The 22,558-nt window shown below is 41.6% G+C and overlaps 1 protein-coding gene and 1 pseudogene across 2 annotated transcripts in view; both read left to right on the top strand.

Moving 5' to 3' along the window:
* Positions 1 to 2,407: 2,407 nt before the first annotated feature.
* On the top strand, positions 2,408 to 11,951 carry LOC117479737 (annotated as a pseudogene).
* Positions 11,952 to 13,532: 1,581 nt separating this feature from the next.
* grm8b (glutamate receptor, metabotropic 8b) overlaps positions 13,533 to 22,558 on the top strand; it is a 144,538-nt gene continuing 135,512 nt past the window's right edge. The window contains exons 1-2 of one of the 2 annotated variants that reach the window (XM_034126779.1): positions 13,533 to 13,663; positions 18,939 to 19,755. In XM_034126779.1, the coding sequence (XP_033982670.1) occupies positions 19,216 to 19,755 (540 nt within the window). In that variant the 5' untranslated portion in view covers positions 13,533 to 13,663; positions 18,939 to 19,215. Of the gene's footprint in view, positions 13,664 to 18,019; positions 18,203 to 18,938; positions 19,756 to 22,558 lie in introns of those variants that run through there. The other variant, XM_034126780.1, reaches the window with a different exon arrangement.

Genomic DNA, 22,558 nt, shown 5'->3' with positions numbered 1-22,558 from the left:
GGTTGTGTATTTTCAAATTCTAGCGATCTCGAGCCGGTTTCTCAAACTTACCTACCCCACCTTTAAGTACTGTAGTAGAGGAAGCATTCGGATACTATACTCAAGGGAAATTAGTTCACTGATCCACACCGTCTTTTACACTCATACTGCAAAGCATATCAGAGGTAAATACTGTATTTTATCGTTACACTCGTCCGGAAGTTATCAGAATCAGAATTCCGTTTTTGCCAAGTAGGAAGACAACAGGCTTCTGCATGACATTGTTTTATATTGTAAAACCGCAAATCAGAGCTAAGCCAGAAGGCAAAGCTCTCTCTACCGGTCTATCCTCATTTCTAGTCTTACCTCGGGTCATGAAGGGTTAATCATGACTAAAAAACAAGTCCATGGATACCAGCGGCCAAAATGGGATTTCTTCGGAGGGTGGCTGGCCTCTTCCTTAGGCAAGGCAAGGCAAGGCAAGTTTATTTATATAGCACCTTTCAACACAAGGCAATGCAAAGTGCTTTACAAAAAGCAAAGACCTTAAGAGCATTGAGAAATAAAATGGCATTTAAAAACAGTCATTGAAAAGCAACGATAATAAAATAAACATAAAAAATACATGAATAATTTCTTACTTAAATTTCTTTCTTGAAGGTCCCATGTCATGCTTTTCTGGTTATTACCCGTCCCCTTGTGTGTTATGTAGCTTTTTATGCATGTAAACGGTCTGCAAAGTCACAAACCCTCAAAGTACACCCTGAAGCGAGTAAAACTCTAACACAGAAAAGACCTGTCTATGCTGCAAGTGTCTCTACTTTAAAGAGTCCTCTCCTGCTGATGTTCAGGTGTATATCAGTATGTAGTGTCTCTACTTTAAAGAGTCCTCTTCTGCTGATGTTCAGGTGTATATCAGTATGTAGTGTCTCTACTTTAAAGAGTCCTCTCCTGCTGATGTTTAGGTGTATATCAGTATGTAGTGTCTCTACTTTAAAGAGTCCTCTCCTGCTGATGTTCAGGTGTATATCAGTATGTAGTGTCTCTACTTTAAAGAGTCCTCTCCTGCTGATGTTTAGGTGTATATCAGTATGTAGTGTCTCTACTTTAAAGAGTCCTCTCCTGCTGATGTTTAGGTGTATATCAGTATGTAGTGTCTCTACTTTAAAGAGTCCTCTCCTGCTGATGTGCAGGTGTATATCAGTATGTAGTGTCTCTACTGTGACATGTCTCCATGCTTCAATGTTCAAAAAGCTCTTTATTTTTCTCATACTGCCTGTGCTGCAGCACCTCTTTTCACCCTCTGTCTGAAACCAGAGCCCAGTCTGCTCTGTGGAGTGTATGGGAAATACACTTTGGGAATGTAGCCTTTGCAGACCATCAACATGCACAAAAACCTTTATAACACCCTACAGGAAAGGGAAAAGCCCAGAAAGCATAACAGGGCCCTTTTTCAAAGCTAAAGCTATGTAGATAATACTTCTATATTTACAATCTGAAACGCTGCTGCTGTTTGTCTCTGAGCAGATGGGACGACTGCAGTGTCCTCTGCTGCTCGTTGTTAGTGAGGACGATCAGAACTGGCCCGCCCACGAGTGTGCAATGGACGTGAGTTAATCAACATGACATGAAACACTGAAAACATGGATATGATACATGATACATGGACAACCCATTTTTGTATCCTAGTTTTTTGCCATGTACATTTGATTAAATCTCATTCTGTTTTAAAACACAGATATATATATATATATATATATATCAAGGATCAAACTGGTGTAATAGTTTTTATTCTCTTTTTCCAACCAAATTTAAACCCATTTATGTTTTTCTCTTCTCGGACCAAATGTTTTTTGTTTTGTTAATAAGCTGGCATAATATTTCACTAAGATCTCGTTCAAAACAGGGCATTGTGAGCGGACTGAAATATTTGCAGGATAATTTTGTGGACTTGCAGTTTGATCCGTTCTTCTCTCTTGTTTGCTAACGCTAAGCCCTGTCTAATAATTTCCATAACTGGGCGGATAAAGGATTTTTTTACATTTCAGATTTTAACACAAAACCTGGTAGCCTCTATCCTGCTAGCAATCGTTCTCAACTCCAGCCTGCCCCTCTGTCTTTCTGGCTCTGGTTTATTTTCATAAAACACCCTAACAAAGTACTGTGCGCAGTAAAATCACCACACCATTCTATAATTTGCTTGTGTCAATCCACATGCTTAATTTAATATGCGAAAGTTTAATGTATTACAAGGATCATAATGATTGACCTCATCCCATTCTTTACAAATGGTACATTCCCTCCACCTTTGATCGAGTGATGTTTCTGTGGGAGGAGATTAAAGTTCCACAAAATATTAAGCTGAACTTGTTTGCTATAAAAAAAGAACCTGTTCTTGCAAAGTTTGATTAGGTCATTGCTTTGTTTGCAGACGCTTAGACGACTTCAGAACCAAGAGGAGATCAAACCAACTGTCAAGAAGGCACACCTGAACACAAGCTTGAAAGGTCAGTTAGTGTTTATTTAAGTTTTAAGAAAGTGTGAAATGACACTTTTTGTGGACTTTTTAGTTGTGACTGCAGAGCTCTGGAATTTAGATTTTATTTGTAGCCGTTTGCCCCTTCTGAAAGGGGGACAACAATGCCGAACATGGAGTATTTTAAACTTAAGTACTGTGGTAGAGGAAGCATTCGGATACTATACTTAAGTTAAATGATTTCACTGATCCACAGTGTCTTTACACTCATACTGCACAGCATTTCAGAGGTAAATACTGTATTTTATTATAACACTTGTCCGGAAGCTATCGGAATCAGAATTCAGTTTTTGCCAAGTAAGAAGAAAACAGGCTTCTGTATGACATAAATATGTATGGCAAAGCTCTCTCTACCGATATATAAACGATCTCCTGCATAACTATGATCCATCCAGGAGTCTCAGGTCCTCTGGGTCGGGTCTGCTCTCTGTTCAAAGAATAAGAACTAAACATGGAAAAGCAGCGTTTAGCTATTATGCCCGACAATCTGGAACAAACTGCCCGAATCGTGCACGTCCGCTGAAACACTTCCTATTTTCAAAACCAGACTAAAAACATATCTATTTGCCGCTGCTTTAAATTGAGCTGTTCATACTCACACTGCAGTATGGCTTTTATTCATGTATTCTGTACCTGCTGTGTTGATTTATTTATTTCATTATCTTGCATTATCTTGCCTGTTTTTAAATGCCATTTAATAATGTGTTTATGCTGTATTTATTCTTAAATGTCTTTTGTATATTATTTTGTAAAGCACTTTGAATTGTCGCGTACTGAAAGGTGCTATGTAAATAAAATTGCCTTGCCTTGCCTTGCCTTGCCTTGCCTTGCCTTGCCTTGCCTTGCCGGTCTATCCTAATTGATATTCTTACCTCTGGTCATGAAGTGTTAACCATGACTAAAATAACAAGTCCATGGATACTTAGACTTTCTCTGGAGGTTGGCTGGAATCTTCCTTAGGGATAATTTGAGAAGTTCATTCATCCATGAGGGACTTTGAGTAGAGACCGCTGCTGCTTTTTCGAAGAAAGGATCCAATTGAGGTGGTTCGGGACCAGGTGGACACCTTGGAATCCCCGTCAGAGCTGGTTAATGTGGTCAGGGAAAGGGAGGTTTTGGGCCCTGTTCTGGAACTGCTACCTCCTGGGACACGACTCTGGAAATGCTGTTTTCGATAGGGTTAGGGTTTAGATGGATAGTAGTGTTTTTAAGGTGTGTTTACCATTTATTTCCTTCGATTTTAGAGACCCTGGTTGAGGGTTTGCACACAAGTTCCAACTCCAACTAAATAAATACATTAAATAAAATATATTGCACCATCTTTATTTGGAAATAATAGTGGAATCTGTCATTTTTTAATTAATTGTATTGTCTCTTGATTTCTTCTGTCCGCTCAGTTCAGGATGGACATGAAACAGCATTGCGTGAAGCTGTCGGTCCAGCCGTCCAGAGGGCTTGTGGATGAGAAGTTCACCGTCTTGGTCCAGAACCTCCTCCCTGGGTTCCAGCTGACCATCCACGCCCTCCACCAGTGTGAAGACGGACACAGCTGGGAGGCTTTTGCTCACTACACTGCCGATGCCACCAGTATTGTGAACGGTAAGACCATCACAATTCAGGAAGATGAATTTAGAGCGATTACTAAAGTTTGTGAATGGCAGCAAAACATATTTTGTTATTAAATGATGGAGTTATATGTGAAAATAGAAAAAAGTCAATATTTTTTATCCATTTCACTCCCACAGTTTCACAGGATCCCAGTCTGGGCGGGACATATTCTGGGGTTGAACCGATGGGCCTGCTGTGGAGCCTCAGACCAGTTCCTGGCAGCAAAACTGGGCTCAGGTAGGCCAACAACCATGGGGCTGTTCAGATGACAGTACAGGAAAAAATATTATTATTAGGCCCAATTCCAAAACGACCCATACACCACTGCACTCTGTGACCAACTGAAGTCCGCCTGTATTCCGATCTCAGCTGAACGAGCCTCCTTCTGTCTCTCTGGTAGAAAGAGCAGCCGTCATAACATTTCGGAACCATAGTTTTGTGTCAGCATATCTTGGATGAAAAATAATCATTATTTATAGTAAATTAACTTCCATAAAAAGGTGTAGGGGATGGATTTAAATGAAGCCTTATGGTGCGTTCACACCGAATGACGAGATTGACGAGACTTGCGCCTTCGCGAGAGTTACATTTTGTCAACTCGAGCGTCAAATTCACGTGGCACATTCTCGCGTTAGCCAATCAGCGGTGAGGATCTCGGCCTGCCGCCACTGACGTTGAATCAGATAACCAAAACATCAGCCGTTAGCTGTTAGCCCTCAGAGCTCACAGCTCCTCATATTTGTTCAGAAACTGGAGAAAAGTTATACATGTACAAACCACAGACTGTCTGTGTCATGGCGAATACAGTCGCTGCTTTATTTCTGTCTGTATGACATTGTTGTGAGTGTGGACGGAGCAGCTACATGTTAGATTAGTCTTATCGATCGATTTCCGAAACACATATTAGAAAAGTGTTTTCGTCTGCCTACTTGTTTGAATGACGCTAGTAAACACAACTTCAAGCCGATTATATTCGCAACGCTTTAATCCGGTGTGTCCGGTGTGAACGTACCGTTAGAGTTACCTCGTTCCCCTCATTCTTCAAGGTGGAGGAAGATGAACGTCCAGACTCCCATGGGGGTCACAATCTCGGTGTATCAGGGTCACCAGACGGAGGGCTTCTTGGATCAGGTGCTGCTGGCCAGTGTGGTGGTAGAGCGATGGTACATGGCTCCCGGCGTCCGTAGAGTCCCGATAACAGAGGACAGACTCACTGCGACCCTCTTCCTGCCCTCAGGTAGGACCTGGGGAGACTCTGAAGGGAGGTGTCCTCTGGGGGGAGTTTAGGGGTGACATTTGTGTGACATAGAAGAACATTAACAATGAAAATGAACCAAATTCAGCACTAGTTATTTGTGACGTTTTAACCTGTTACGCACGGCCCCCCCGGTACCGGGCGGATAAACGTGTCATTTGCAGGAAACAACGTCTAAGGAATCTTAATATTTAATAAACTATGAATTTTTTATATCCATGTAACGGGAAGAAACTCAGCTAACTGATCTTTTAAAAAAATAAATCCCACGAGCGAAAAAATGTAACCTAAAACGGCACCTAAACTCACAATAACTCCCTTATTACTTATCCTAGATGCACAGCCAACCACTCGTTTTGGGTCCCCTGGAGACACAGAATCGTTTGGTGCCCACCTCAACACTCAGTGATAAACATTTGCGACGCTATAAACGAAAGCGTACATCATAACATGTGGAGCTAGGTAGCTAGAAACGCTAACATGGCTTACCTTGGTCAAAACTGGTCTTCAATGGCATTAAAACGATAAAAAACCGATGCTGCAGTTAATCCATAGGTTAATCCAATGTGTCTGTATTCTCTTTGAAATGATTTCTGATAATCCATAAGCAATAAAACTGCTTTTTCGTTTCCAAATGCCAGAGCTAGAGATCGGTCCACTCTGCTGCAAATTTACATGTGCGCAGACCCCACCTTTTCTCTTCACAACGTGTGTGTGTGGGGGCCTCCCCCTTCGATTCTATTGGCTCTAACGGTCAGAAAGAGGTGTCAACCATCAAAATCGACCAAGGGGGGCCAGAGATATGGGAAAAAAAAACATTTTCACCCAAATCACCTCAGAGGTGGGGTGGTTTTGGCTAAACCTCTCTAAAAAGGTCAAATGTCACTTGTTTTGCATCAATCTTGATACAGGGTACTTATTATATGTTGTACTTTGGATTCCTAAAGCGTTTAGTCTACTAACCCAGTGGTTCTCAAACCTTTTTCAATAATGTACCTAATGTAATAAAAATTCAGCCAAGTACCCCCTGATCAGCGCAAAAACTATTTGTTAGGGAAAAAATGCCTATATAAAGAGGTACAGTACAGCCTTGCACCATCGGTGTCTGATTTATTAAAACAACAATATTGTAACTGAGAAACACTTAAATGCTACAATTCAAATGTTTACAATCCATCACTAAATTCATGGCAAACCAATTTTAACATCATGCAATAACGCTAAGACGACATTAGTTGCATTGAACTGATCTTTTTAATAAGTTGTACTTACAATTTAGTGAGAAACATGGGCTTGTGCTTCACTGAGGCTCTTTGTCATTCTGACAGGGAGGCAAACTGCAGTTATTACACTTTGCGTTTTGAAATATGTGTAACTCTGTTAATATTAAACCCACACTGCTCAAACTTCGTAACTTTTCCTAAAATGTGTATATCTATTTATTTATTTATTTTGGGGCGTGGGGAATGAAGAGAAAAAAAAATATGAGCATTTTATGAGCATGGGATTTTGACCCCTCATATAAACATATGCATAATGCTGCACTATACTTTGCAGCCACAAGCCGTTGCCAAGCAACGCTTATTGTTTAGGTCCTTTGATAGGCAGGCAGTCATATAATTAACTAGAACTAGCTAGATCTGATAGATTTGGACATAAACGCGATTGAAGTATAACTGGACGCGAGAGAGAGATCAGAGATCAGATCAGCTGCTGCTGACGGAGAACATGCAGCTCTTCCGGATCACAGCTCCTCCGCTGTGACGGACCGTTGAGCGGAGCAAAATACACTAAGAGTTAGACCTAACACACTTAGCTAGTTTATCTACTCTGGAACTAGCTAAACCAGTTATAAATATATTTATTCTTTACTGTCGGGTCACTCATTACAGGTTCAGCGAGCTGCACGAGACTGACGGGCTGTCAGGAGAGGGAGAGGAAAAGAGAGCACCCCGTTTATTTTTCCCATTTTATTATCCAGAATTACTGTAAACTTTTGAATAAAGTAGTTAATCTACTATTAGTAGTTTGTTTAAATGCATTTATTATGTTTTTTTTCCCATTAACATAAAATAAATCTCACGTACCCCCTGCAGTACTCCAACGTACCCCTAGGGGTCCGCGTACCCCCATTTGAGAACCACTGTACTAACCCATCATCCAAGGGTAGTTTTCACTATCTGTAAAAAATAATTTTTGGACGGACACTATAATTTACAGTTTTTTACTATGTAAAATCTGAATTTTCTTTAAAATAAAAAACATCTATATTGATTCTGACACTTCTACATCCAACTCACAGATGTAACCTTGCTTTCATAAAATAAATTATTCATATAACCCTTTTAGAAGTTAAGTTGTAGTCATTTGTTTTGGGCATGTCATTTTCAAGCCTGAAACATGAAAAACAGGCTTGGTGCTTAACAGGTTAAATAAGCAAGTGAAAAGTTAAATACTTTTTTGTCAAATTGAATCCCAGAGAAAATAGGGAAAACACAATATTATGGATTGCAGGGCGCTCAATTTAATCAACTCTTGATCTTGAATACTTTATGATATCAGCAAATATGGCATAGTTGTCTAAAGTATCGATATAACATTGTATAATTATGGAGCTATTGTTTTCTTTTTGGTGTCTTGACTCGTCTGAAGGCCCTGGACCTTTCCCCGGACTCTTGGACCTTTGGGGGTGGGGAGGGAAGTTGGTGGAGTACCGGGCAGCGCTGCTGGCCTCCCACGGCATCGCCTCCGGCCTCCCACGGCATCGCCTCCCTGGCCCTCGACTACCTCACACCTCAAATCACTAAGGAAACTGGGAGAATGGTGGACAATGATTACTTTGAGGTAAACCAGATGAGCTTTGTTATGTGGGTTAAAAGTCTTTGATCATCTTAGTCTGTTATCTTTGTGTTTACGAGAACATTCATTAACCTTTACAGAGGACATAGTGTTCTAGTGTCAAAGTATACACGAGATAAACATGCGGATTGATTGGGAATAATGTTCTTTTTCGCCCCGCCGATTTCATGCTTTTTCCACAAAGGAAGAGAGGTCAAAAACACAGAAATTTGAATTTTAAAGGCTTTTCCAGACTCTGTACTTTAGTAAACTAAATAGGTTTTTTATAGACCCACTTTATAATGGGTGGGTATCGGATGGAATGTTAAGAGCTAGAGTGGAGATGAACTTTAATATCTTCAGAAAATAAATATCCGAAACCTTCTGCGAATCCCGTCATTTTGACTCTATACATTTTTGTGGATAAAAGTAGGAACATTTGTGGGTGTTTTATTGATCACATCGACACGTTTCCTGCTGCAGACGGCCTATAGAGTCCTGGAGCAACATCCTCAGATCCTCGGCAGCAGGATCGCCATGTTGGGTCTTTCCTTCGGCGCCGGTGTCACCCTCAGAATGGCTGTTTACTCCGAAGTTCTCAAGGTAAGACCAGCTCGGTTACTTTCATTTTATTGGACGCAGCTTTAAGGGTTTCTATGGTGTTTTTCAAACATAAACTCTATTTTCCCCTATTTTTATATGTAACTTACCAATTGGTACAATACAATTGAATGGTGAGATACCGAAAGGTTTACACCCCCAGTAATTAGTAATGGAAGTACAAAGTAAGTATTTTCAAAGTACTCACAGTGTGTGTGTGTGTGTGTGTGTGTGTGTGTGTGTGTGTGTGTGTGTGTGTGTGTGTGTGTGTGTGTGTGTGTGTGTGTGTGTGTGTGTGTGTGTGTGTGTGTGTGTGTGTGTGTGTGTGTGTGTGTGTGTGTGTGTGTGTGTGTTCTCCCAGCTCAGCTGTGCAGTGTGTATCGATGGGAGTCATGTGCAGCCGATTGACGGACCTGTGGAACAAATAATAACTTACTATAACAAGTACGTTAATCTGCTTTCAGTTATCTCTATGACTTTCTGTACGTTACATTTTCATGACCCTATCCAATCCACTTTATTTCTATAGCACATTTTAAAAACAGAGGGTTTGCCAAAGTGCTTCACAACGAACATAACATTATAACAAAATATAATATTACAAGAATAGATAATAGGCACACATAAGAAATAGGTACAGCTCAGACTAACTCGAAAGCGAGGGAAAAGAGGTGGGTCTTCAAAGTTTGATGGTCTTTCTTTGGAGCCAGCCTCAGACAACGTTTTTTTCTTTTCTTTAAAATCAGAAACGTTGAGAAGACTCGCTACAACGAGGATAACCAAGTGATCTGGAGAGATCTGCTGCTGCCCATCCCCACAGACCCCTCACTCAAAGTGGACGTCAGTACCAGCAGACCCCTTCGACACTTTTTTCTTTTAATTATTTTTTGGTTGTTTTTTGTCTCAAAAGCTCTTTTTAAACCGTTTTTTTTTAAGATAGAACAAAATTAACTATGAAAGTTGTTAGTTTGCTATTCTCTAACACTTTTCTGTCAGTTTCTTGTAGTTAAGAGTTTGCATTATGTATTATCACAGTTGTTTTAAACTTAAAGGTGGGGTAGGTAAGTTTGAGAAACCGGCTCGATATCGCTAGAATTTGAAAATACACAACCGGAGAAAATCTGCCACTTCCTTACAGAGCCCCTCCTCCAACACACATAAACGCGCACATGACCAATGAGGGCACGAGATAAGTTTGTGCACAGATGGAAGTCTGACAGGCAGGTAGGCCATCCAGTTATTTTAGCCGGGCCGGCTAAAATGATTGGTCGTACTTTTTACAGTATTACGGCTTCCACAGATGATATTTTTTTATGCATTTTTTGTCAAAGCACCTAAAGGTAGGGTAGGTAAGTTTGAGAAATCGGCTCGAGATACACTTTTTGTTATATTCCATGGAATGCTCTTAACATCCCGATAGCAATGAATATCTTAAGTGCTTTGACAAAAAATCCATAAAAATCCATAAAAAAGTGCACAAACTTATCTTGTTCCCTCATTGGTCATGTGCACGTTCGTGTGTGTTGGAGGAGGGGCTCTGTAAGGAAGTGGCAGATTTTTTCCGGCTGTGTATTATCAAATTCTAGTGATCTCGAGCCGGTTTCTCCAAAATTACCTACCCCACCTTTAAGATATTCATTGCTATCGGGATGTTAAGAGCATTCCATGGAAGATAACAACAAGTGTATCTCGAGCCGGTTTCTCAAACTTACCTACCCCACCTTTAACAGCTAGGAAATTAATTTATATTATTTTGTTCTCTGATAAATGTGTAGCTCTGAGTCTCAAACATCCAAAGATAAATGATGAGCAGCAGATGATACAATCTGAAACGCTGCTGCTGTTTGTCTCTGAGCAGGTGGGACGACTGCAGTGTCCTCTGCTGCTCATCGTCGGTGAGGACGATCAGAACTGGCCCTCCTACGAGTCTGCTATAGATGTGAGTGTATTTACAAGATTACATTTGGTGTGAATAGAAAGCTTGGCCTGGAGGTCTGGGTTAATGTCGACAGTAAATATAACTTATGTTCTGTGGAGAGAACTGATAGCAAAACGTTCTCCATTTGAGGCTTTCTGTCTGCCCGCTATCCACAACGTAACAGCGCCATCACTTCCTGATTTCACAAACTATGGAGCCGGCCAAGGCTTACAGAACATGGGAGCATTAACGAAGTTGCGTTAATAACATTTATATTCAAATTAAGTAAGGATCAACATTTCGAACATGTTTCCCAGGTTTTAAACAGGTTTGGACTTTAAGGTGTTAGAAACAGTGTTTTTTGCACGTTGTTGGCATATACAGTATGTTTTGTGTTATGCTGTTGTGCCACATGTATTGTTGCCAGGGAGTTACAGTTCAGACAGAAAATAGTATAAGATATACATATTTACAAAACATATCCAAAGAATGAAGATGATCTGAGAAATATAAAACGATGTGTTTAACTTCCTTTTTTGCAGATGAGAGAGATGATGGAGCGAGCGGGGAACAGCCACCTGCTGACTGTCCTGTCCTATAAGAACACCGGTCACCTGATCGAACCTCCGTTCACACCGTTTGTCAGAGCCAGCTCCTTCAGAACAGTCACTAACCCTCCTCTTAAGAGTATGTTCCCCTTCAGACCAGGAAGATGTTTCTCTCAAAGTTAAGCTAACAAGTCCGGACTTTGAGTTTTGACTGCTATAGTTTGGCTTGTTGTCTTTGCAGTGATGGTTCTGTGGGGCGGAGAGCTGGTGGCACATTCTCTCGCTCAGGAAGACGCCTGGAGGAAGACGCTGGTCTTTCTGAGGGAGAATCTGTACGGCGGCATGAAACATGGTGCTTAATTTTCCAACCTGTAACCAAGACAACAATTTAATATTGTAGAGACGTTTGATATAGGACTTCTGGCACCTTTGGTTCAGGAAGTAAAAGTTATCTTTTCCAGGCCAGAAAAGAGACCTTCTATGTTATCATGTTGACTACAGCTTGAAATGTTCCTGATTTACTCGGTACAAACAATACCTGGTATTAATATTACACTTTATATAGCCAGTAGGTGATTTGCGAGTAAGATGATGACCAAAATGCATGATCTATCTCTCCATTATTACGAGAGCAGGGGTAGAAATGTTAGATCGTTGTTCCTCTCTTAAATATTATACATAAAATAAATAATAAATAAAATACACCTAACTTATCTGCAAAGTAAATGTTGCAGGAATGAGTCCTATTGTCTTTTATTCTGATTGTAGTAATGTGTTTTTATTACATACAGCACTTTGGCTCGACCAAAAATCGCTTTTAAATGTGCTATATAAATAAAACTTGATTTGATTTGATTAAACCCCAAATGATTATTATTATTGTTGGATTCTTGTATGTCGTGTATTGGGAAGTTCTGTTCTACTTTGTCTCGTCTGAACTTAGTTTTGAAATGAAATGTCTTCCTTGTTTGTTGTGATGGAAAGTGGAAGAGTATCTTAACCCCAAGCCTGATAGCCTCCACTCTGCCTGCTTGGAGTCTCAACTCCAGCTGATCGATTACTCAATCTGGCTCTGGGTTTTTGAGTCTGCAGCACTTCTGTCCAGAGTCTGCTCCAAGAACAAAAGAGTAACTGCAAGTGAATAAACACATGCATGGAAAAATGTGTGTTTATAGACGCAGCTCATGTTAAGAAGAGACAATACACATTATTAACATAAGATTCAAAGATCGAAAGGCTTTATTGTCATGTGCACCGTAGCTACAGTGTAGTTATGGAAATGAAGAGTCCCAGGCTCCTCCAACAGTGTAAAACAAAAAGATATATAAGACATAAAACAATAGAAATAGTGCAAGACGAATCAGAGTGATGCAGAAAAAATGCAGGAGTCTTTATGTAAATAGAAGAAGATAATGCAAAATGAAATATTGTACAGTGAACTAAAATACTTTTTGTGAGATGCAAACAGATGCATACTATCGGTTATGAAGGCTCTTACAGAGCTCAGGAGTTTCTCATCACTTAAATGTGCCAGGTTTAGACACAAAGGCTAATTATCTTGATTAATTATACTTTACGTCACGTTGATTGGATGTAAAGAAAACGTGTGTGTGTGTGTGTAGTAGCTGTGTTTCTCCGCGAGGGGGCGTCCTTCCTCCATCTCTGCCTCCACCTCTGACAGTCTGTATGATGAAGCTTATTAACTTCATCTGTAACTGCACGATTTGCAAACGCGCGCTTCTTCCTCGGACGCGTTTTCCTCTCCGTCAGGATGAGCATCACTCTGCCCCCCAATACTCAGACCTGTGACCGGGGAACTTGATGAGACCCTCAGACCCCCCCTCAGTTTGGACTCAGCGGGTGTGATGATGAGCCTCCCGTGATTCCTGTGACGCAGGACCACCGCGCCGCACCGCACCGCGCCGCAACGCGCACTTTGGAGAACTGCGAGAAGCGGTAAAAAAAAGAGAGATGCGCCTGCGTTACTTCGCTCTACTGTACGCACTCGTGTAAGGATTCCTTCACGGTGGGGACAGCGCTGATCTGAGAGCGACCAGAGTGAGGAGAGTAACCCGGGCTCCGGAGCGTCATCCCCGGCTGGAATCGAACCGACGCCTGCAGGTGATCCGGAGGAGCGGCAAAAAAAACTGCTGTTTTAAAGGAATGTACCGCCTCTGCCAGGATTAGGATCCGAAAGCAACTGTGATCCACAACTGAGTGAACAGAAAAAAGTGGATTAAATATATACATGTTTTTTTTTTCTTCTGGTTGATGGATGTGGAGGAATTTAGAGGATGTGTGATATGACACACAGCTGGAGACAGAACATATCTTTCTGACCTGTGACACCGAGAAGAAACACCTGCTCCTGGAGAGAAGAGGTACCTGAACACATCACCATTTATGTATTAATGATTAATTAAATAACTGACTGCACGTTATTCAAATAGTATGTATGTGTTTATTATTGGTCTCTTGGGATTGGATCATGTGGGAAATAAGATCTCTCACTTTGGCATCTTTCAGATTATGGTTTTATAAATCCACCAGTGTAATCAATCAATCAATCAATAATATATCCATCAGTCAATACGGAGGCTCTCAGCCTGCTGGGTGTTGGTGTGTCTTTCATCAAGTTTCACATCAGATTCATTATTTCTGATATCAGCTGTTAGTGCGCACTTATGAGGGTGGATCTGTGTCCGTGTGCTCGCAGGTGTGTGTGTGTGTGTGTGTGTGTGTGTGTGTGTGTGTGTGTGTGTGTGTGTGTGTGTGTGTGTGTGTGTGTGTGTGTGTGTGTGTGTTTTCGCGTATGTCTTTCGTGTGTGAAAATGGCTCGAAAATGGGGTGTGTTTGCGAGAGCCACAAATTGCAACTCCTCTGAGGTGTGTGTGTGTGTGTGTGTGCGTGCATGTGCATGTGCGTGCGTGCGTGTGTGTGTGTGTGTGTGTGTGTGTGTGTGTGTGTGTGTGTTTTCGCGTATGTCTTTCGTGTGTGAAAATGGCTCGAAAATGGGGTGTGTTTGCGAGAGCCACAAATTGCAACTCCTCTGAGGTGTGTGTGTGTGTGTGTGTGTGCGTGCGTGTGCGCGTGCGCGTGCGTGTGTGTGTGTGTGTGTGTGTGTGTGTGTGTGTGTGTGTTCCATACTTATAAGTATTAAAATGCATATGTGTTAGTGATAAAAACAGGATAGTGTAATATTCCATTGTATGATCAACTGTAAAAAGAGCCATTCTGCTCAGTGAGTACTTTTACTTTGATACTTTAGGTACATTATTCATATAATAATACTTCGGTGAGTCTAAATTTGAATACAGGAATTTGACTTGAAATTGAATATTTTCGACTATAGTATTTCTACTTTTACTTGAGTAAAGCATCTTAGTACTTCTTCCTCCTGTGTGTGTGTGTGTGTGTGTGTGTGTGTGTGTGTGTGTGTGTGTGTGTGTGTGTGTGTGTGTGTGTGTGTGTGTGTGTGTGTGCGTGTGTGTGTGTGACAACTCACAATGTTACAATCTTTTTAAATTCACTACATGGCCAAAAGTACATGGACACCTTCATCATGTGAAAGTCCAACATGTCGTCCTTCAAACACAGATCTGTTGATGTTTGTTTTGGATCCATTTAGAAGCAGAGGTCAGGGAGACGGAGGACTCAACCAAACATCAGACTTTTAAAACGTTTCCAACTCCAAGGCTGTTTCATAACCTTGTAGCCTGTAACCTATTAGTGATGGGTTGATGATAACATCACTCCAAAGCTGGTTTTACTCTTGGAAAGTACACTATTTCACTTCCAGGTTAAGAATACTACTTGCTGCAAAGTGGTTCCAAATTCAATACTGTGCGTAACTGTCATTTTTTCCAATGAAGGTTAAAACATGTAACAAAAAACATTTTATATATCTTAAAATTATACTCAGCGATTACAAGGTTTTGAGACTCGGTGTTAAGAAAAGTTGACTGTTGTTGTACAAATGGGAAACACACAGCTGTCCAATTAATACAATACAATGCAACAGATGACGTCCAGATGTTCAAATATCACTTCATGTACCTCATTAAGTTTTGCTGCTAAACTAAAATTTGCTCAAGTGATGCCCACGTTGATAGAAATCAAATGAACAACTAAATAACAACCATGTGAGACTGCAGTATTTAGGCAGTGAGGCTTGGAGCTAAAAGCTAATATGCTCATATTGATATTGCTGACGTTTAGCAGCTATGATGTTTACCATGTTCACCATCTTCGTTAAGACTGTTGGCATCCGGCTGTTTAGCAATAAGCCCAAACTACAGGTAAGAGTTGTACAGGTATTTGTTCTTAAACAAATTGAGCAAATCTGACCAGATGGTGGTGCTAAAGGAAAATTCAGACGATCACCGGTGTGAGTAGGAATTATCCTCTGGGAACCATGAACGTCTGAACTAAATGTGGTGACTATCCATGAAGAAAATATTGAAATATTTCACAGGATAAGGGGAGACTTTGACCTGCTGGTGGCGCTAGAGGAAAAGTCAGGGAATCACCAAAGTCAGTAGGACTCATCCTCTGGGAGTCTTGCATGTGTGGTCCAAATATCGTGGTAATTTATTGAAATGTTGTTGAGATATTTTAATCTGGACCCAAGTGTCGGACCAAGCTGGCTATAATCGCTCAAAACATGACGAAGAACACTAAATTACATTATTATAAGCGAGAGAACATCTCCATGTAATATCAATTAATATGTAATAAAATTCATAATTTATTATATTTCAATGTTATCAATTTAACATTGTGGCCCATAGTACCACATTAAGTGAAAACCAATGAGCTGAAATGTACGGAGCCCTGGAGGGTTCATAGAGAGAAAAATTAATAAAACGAGGCCACGTTTTATTAATTTGTGCGCACGAGATGTAATTTGTGGCCTCAATTTAAATAAAACAAGGCCACGTTTTATTAATTTGATATACGTATCTCGTGCAAACGAGATACTTTCTTATGGTTAGACACATCGAACTGCCCGATTATTACGCCATATTATTAGTTTTATGAAGACGTCCGGTCGCCAGGGCGTGTGTGTGTGTGTGTATGTGTGTGTGTGTGTGTGTGTGTGTGTGGTGTGTGTGTGTGTGTGTGTGTGTGTGTGTGTGTGTGTGTGTGTGTGTGTGTGTGTGTGTGTGTGTGTGTGTGTGTGTGTGTGGGCGTGTGGGCGTGGGCGTGATAGTGGCATTTGTTCCGGTGCACTCCGACAGCATTTAGCACTAGCCTACATCGAGATTAAGATTAAAAGAACTTCTCTCACTTGGGAATACACATGTGTGTAAATTACTGTTCATGGTAATTTGAAAACACCGAACACACACACCCACACAGAGCTGAGCTGAGCAGAGCACAAACACACACACATCGGGTGCTTCTCAATGTCGAGTACGCTTGCTTGGTAGCACATGTCTTCCGAGCGTCTTCCTTCAGAAGCGAGTCAAGAATACTTCCTAGCCTCGGAAAATGAAGAATGGAACAGGCGAGCAAGTGTGCAGGTGTGCGTCATATGATAGGCCCCGCCTTACATTTTCCGCCACAGATTTGGGGAAATTGGTCCGTGCGCAAAGCATTGTGGGGATTGTAAGACCGCGGAGTCTACACATGTGCAGCCTCGAACAAAACAAAAACAATGTCATATCCTTTTCAGTTTCACAGAACACAAATTGGGTTATTTACACATCATGCGCCCTGGTGACCGGACATCTCCTTCATAAAACGAGTAATAGGGGGAATAATCGGGCAGTTCGATGTGTGTAGAGGTGTGTGTGTGTGTGTGTGTGTGTGTGTGTGTGTGTGTGTGTGTGTGTGTGTGTGTGTGTGTGTGTGTGTGTGTGTGTGTGTGTGTGTGTGTGTGTGTGTGTGTGTGTGTGTGTGTGTGGCTAAAACGTAGCAGCCTCGATCTCTATTCAGCTGTTCTAATGAAGGTAAACACAGTGAAGGCGCTGCGTAAAAGACACAGCTCTCTAGCAGATACTGTGAGAGTCACGGACATGAATTCATAGATCAAGGCAGACTGGTTTACAGACTCTCCTGTTTTGCCAATCCGGTGCTTAAACAAATAGCTCTACACCTCTGGCCGAAATGTCCCTAAAATGAAGTCAGAGTTTGAAATATATCTCAAATAATGTATGCACTGCCATTTCCCCATTTAACATAACAGTCTGCAATGAAACGGTTGTCTCCTGTGCGCTCCACTTCCTACTTGGCGCACCGGTAACTTTCGTGCGAACGATAAAGTATATCGTGCGCACAAATTAATAAAGTGTGGCCTCTTTTTATTTAAATTGAGGCCACGAATTACATCTCGTGCGCACAAATTAATAAAACGTGGCCTCGTTTTATTTATTTTTTCTCTCTATGAACCCTCCAGGGCTCTGTAGAAATGGGCCCTTAACTACAATTTACATGTAATACTTTATAATATTCTATGTTGAAAATGTCTTGTTATTTTATGGCAGAACGTTTAAACATGGTTATGGGTCAAAATAAAAAAACACATTTATAACAAAACTAACAAACTAACATTAAAACACCAAAATCATTTACACCTATCAACATTTGGGATGCAAAACAATCAGATTAATTCCAGGAGGTGGACCCCCCTCCTCATCGCAGACAGTTGGTTTGTTCCACTTCCTGTTCGTAGAGTATAAGAAGCCATTTTAATCACCACGTGTGTGGAGGACTTAAACATGGAGCTCGTAAATGCAGACAGGTAAACCAAACTTTGGCCGAACATGTGTTTGGGGGCAGCTGAAACACACAATGTACAACATGTGATTTAGTAAGAATACCTCCCAAAACAGTAGTCAAAGTTTGGTAGAAAAAACGAATATCTTAAAGAGGACGCATCATGTTTATTGTCAAATCAATCTTGGGTGATTTAGAAGGTATTTATATGCTTTAATGTTAAAAAACACATTGTTTTTTTCATTTTGTTAGTCTGAAATGCTCTGTATTAGCAATGTATCCATCATCCTGAAAAAGCTCAGTCTGCTATGACTGTCTTGCAAGATACATTTCAAAGCTACATCTCAAGCTGTGGGTGGAGAAAACTCAGCTTTGGGATGGGAATCTTGTAATGAGCCTGCATTTACCATGGGAAGGGGAGCCAAATCTGAATGGCTTGTTAAATCCCAAGGCAGAACACAAAAACTGGGTTTGTTTCAAAGTCTGTGGTTTGCAGTTAGTTAAAGTGCACAATCATTGACAAAGTGAGTCTTTTGCAAGAGGAAATGTGATACATTACATGCCTTCAATGATTGTTGTACTATATCTGGGAGAGTAAGGTGTCTTTTTAGCTCATAAATGTTTCTGTGTAGTACATGAACTCTCTCCAAATCTAGACGTGTTAGTAAGATATATGTTAATTACTTTTTGTGTAGTGTCTGGTCATATGTTCTCAAGGTTTGAAAAGCTAATCGGATGTCCCATTTTACAAATCTCCTTTATGATTGTACTTGTATTTTTAAACAGTATATGTGTAAAACGAATCGACTTAATCATGAATATAGGCATTTGAAACCTAAAACTGAGACTGTGACCCTGCTGGCCACCTGAGCTCAGATCTATCTGGTTTATTGATCTCTAATTGATTGTTTCCTTCTCTGTCTGAACCTCCAACAGCTTTCAGGAAGAATGTGAAACTGGAGCTGCTGCGACCTCGATCCTCCGCCTCCTCCTATGCAGACAGCTATGTCAAACTCAGGAACCGTTACCGCAGGAAACCCCTGGGGCCAGTGTTCTTAGGAGGGACCGCCCGCCGTGGTTGACCCTGCCCTGGGTGACGGGGGACTCCATGGTCAGGCTCGCCCTTGCAACACTGCCTGCACCACAACCTTCCTGTTGATTCGGCGATCATACCACGACTACTTCCTCTTCCTGTAGCTTGAATCACTGGAAAATGGCGAGGGGTTTGAAGCCCCCGAGTGTCCCGAGCGTCTTCTCTCTGGTGATACTTAAAAGCTGCTGGTTGCTTTGCTCCACCACCTCCCAGAAGCCCGGCGTGTTGGTGGACTCCCAGCTTCCCCAGCAAGAGTTTGCCCACTCCATCCGGCTGGACGGGGACATCATCCTGGGCGGATTGTTCCCTGTTCACTCCCGTGGCGATAGGGGCGTCCCCTGTGGTGAACTAAAGAAGGAGAAGGGTATCCACCGTCTGGAGGCCATGCTTTTCGCCATCGACCTCATCAACAAGGATCCGGACATACTGCCCAACGTGACTCTCGGGGCGCGCATCCTGGACACCTGTTCGCGGGACACTTACGCCCTGGAGCAGTCGCTCACCTTCGTCCAGGCGCTCATCGAGAGGGATGGTTCTGACGTCCGATGTGCAAACGGAGAACCGCCCATCTTCGCCAAGCCGGATAAAGTGGTGGGCGTCATCGGGGCGTCGGCCAGCTCGGTGTCCATCATGGTGGCCAACATCCTGCGGCTGTTCAAGGTAAGGGAACGCTTCCTTGGGATGTTTGAATTGGTGTCCCTGGTGATGTTCTGAGGCTTATTGAGTGGGAACTTTGGTCAACACCTGAACAGAGAGAAAGAGATTCAAAAATACTTTGTGGTACTGTCTATATTTCATTGATTTATCTACTGTTGGTGAGCCAGATGAGACAGAAAAGTCTGCTTTACGGCTGTGATTCAGCTGACTAGATTTTGGCATCTGCCTTTGTCGTGGGCGTGAGGTTTATTGGAAAATACCATATTTTGACATGATTTTGTTTGTAATTCAACTCTTCCTGCTCCTTCTACAAAATAAAAGTTATTTGGCATTTATCTGGCGACACAATCCCTTCATTTGTTAAGGCACGGACTTTTATTCTGAAATATTTGCAGAACATTGTTGTGGAAAATGCAGTGACTTGCACAGCTCCATTACATAATATCACCGGCCTTGAAAGTTGATTATAATTGTTATTTACAAATTGGCACGCACCTTTAAACCTGGGCACCAAGACACACAGTCAGTGTAGCCCAGTGTAAAGGTTTTACAAATCTGCTGCTAACTGACCAGTTGTTAAGGAAAGTTGAGCCTGTGTGAAGTTAAAGGACACAATTATTGTAGAAATGGTCACAAAGAAGGTTTGGTTTTTAAGTTCTTCAGGTAGAGAGACTCTGGGTGAGGTGAGGCTTCAGTGTTAACACCCCTCACTCTGGGATTGTAATTAATGTACCTCCAAAACTATTGCAACACTTGCGCACCTCACAACGTCTTCGAGTTCATGACAGCTCCTTCATTTCACTTGCATGAGATGTGTTGAGATCAATCAGCAGCTTTAACCCTGAAAAGACAAACGGGTGTTTTATCGGTGTGAGCGAACCAATGCTTGTTTCAACAGTCTGAAAAAATCTTGTGTTGAGTAGATTCAAACGTCCTCTGATCAAACAGAAGTGAGGTTCACAGGTTTCTTTTGAAGGAGCCGCTCTGACAACATAAGTGGATACAACCTGCTATCTGCGGTCAATCGTAAAAAAGCGGTGTGACCTTTTTCCCGGTCGCTAGTGCCTCAGGAAAGAGTGTTTGAATTACAGAGTGTTCATTTATGTGTCAGGTAAAGATTGGTGCAGTTTCTCTTCAGTATCATGGTCACAATGATATCTGAGTCCCGGTACTTAAAATGAAATCCTATATTGTGTTGAGTTTGAAGTACCCTCCGGACAAAAGTATACTTTTTCTTACTGTGACTTTACTTGGTTGTTTGAGCTTCACTTTACAGAGTTTGTTTTCACACTCAACTTCAGTTTTGTGTATGAAAGTTATGGCCCCTACACACCAATCTGACACCAAAGAACACGTCCCGACGGACCCGACTGTTGCGTCGCCTCAATTCTCCTGCGTCTTGGCCAACAGTCTCACTGGAACACACCGCAAAGACTTCAGCTGGCGGCCTAGTAGCACGTACGAACTGCGCATGCGTGAGTGGCAATAACTCTCCTTACCAGCAGGCGGCGGTAGTGTGTTTTCGTCATTCAAAAGAGGCAACAACCGGAAGACAGACTGCGTGATAACCGAGAGAAGAAGAACAGACTGCGTGATACAAACAAACAACAAATAGCGTGTGCGTTCCATTTTCACTCATGGGGCTTTCCCGAACCTGTGTCGAGAGCTGGAGTTAAATTAAATCTCAGATTTGCCTTCTTAATCGTTTGTTTGGGTCCCTCACTTCCGTTTCACTTCTCATGCACTGATTCGCTAAGCTGAACAGCCAATCAGAGTGATTTCTTTAGCCGACGGCCTTTTACCGACAGAATCGGCGGCGGAAGGTGTCGGCACGGCCGAAAAGACACGACGGGGCAGGACACACCAATCTGAGTAGGGCGACAGGACGCTCATCGACGGCCAGACATCTATCGATGGCCGAAATCGGCTTGGTGTGTAAGGACCTTAAGATAAGTGTGATGGGGAAAGTACGGAAGTGGTTTGGGGCCAAAAGCCCACATTTATTTTTTGAGTTATACTGTATGAAACAATTCTGAATTCTGCAATTATTCAGAAAAAAATTGTTGTAGATAGTTATTTTGTTCTCTGTATTCTGAAAAATTCAATTCTTGATGGATAAAAAAAAAAAAAAATCACATGTGGCCCTAATCCTCTAAGCTTTTAGGACACTTGAAAACTGATCATAATTCAGATTTTGTGGTTTGGATTTAATCATATTTTCTTAAGGATCTTCCCTGTTTTCTGATCAGTTTCTTTTCTTTTTCACTTTGATGCAAACTCAAACATTTCCTCTATCGTCTTGAGGAATTCAGTATAATGACACAATCCCATCGCTTTCAATCGGTACTAAAAGAGTCATCAATCTACTGATCTGTTTTTTTTTCAAACCGCATACAATGATAAAGTAGAGGAAAATATAACATTCCAGAAACATTGCACCGTCATTTTCTACATCCTTGAATTTTCCTTATTTTGTTTTATGGTTTTAGTCAAGAGTCCTTTGTGGGTTGAAAGAGAGACCTGACTGGAAGCCTTTAAATAAAAAAGATATTGCTCAATGTTGGAGTGAAAACGTGTTCAGTCTCCAGCTCTTCATCAGCACCGAGAACGTTTTTCAGATAGTTGTTTATCGTTGACATAAAAGAAGTCGATCCCAGCTGTTGCCGCCTCTTTTTTCTGGCACTTGCAGACTCACAAACTACGTATGGAGGCGGCGTGTTGCTGTGCGCGGCAGAAAACAAACTCCACGGCGTTAAATTAGTGATGAGCGCTGTGATTCCTGTGTATGTGTTGGAGCCTGGCCCGC

This window comes from Trematomus bernacchii, unplaced genomic scaffold, assembly GCF_902827165.1.
Source record: "Trematomus bernacchii unplaced genomic scaffold, fTreBer1.1, whole genome shotgun sequence".
Taxonomy (NCBI): Eukaryota; Metazoa; Chordata; class Actinopteri; order Perciformes; family Nototheniidae; genus Trematomus; species Trematomus bernacchii.
The sequence above is the reverse complement of the archived record's forward strand: the minus strand, read 5'-3'. Positions and strand labels throughout refer to the sequence as shown.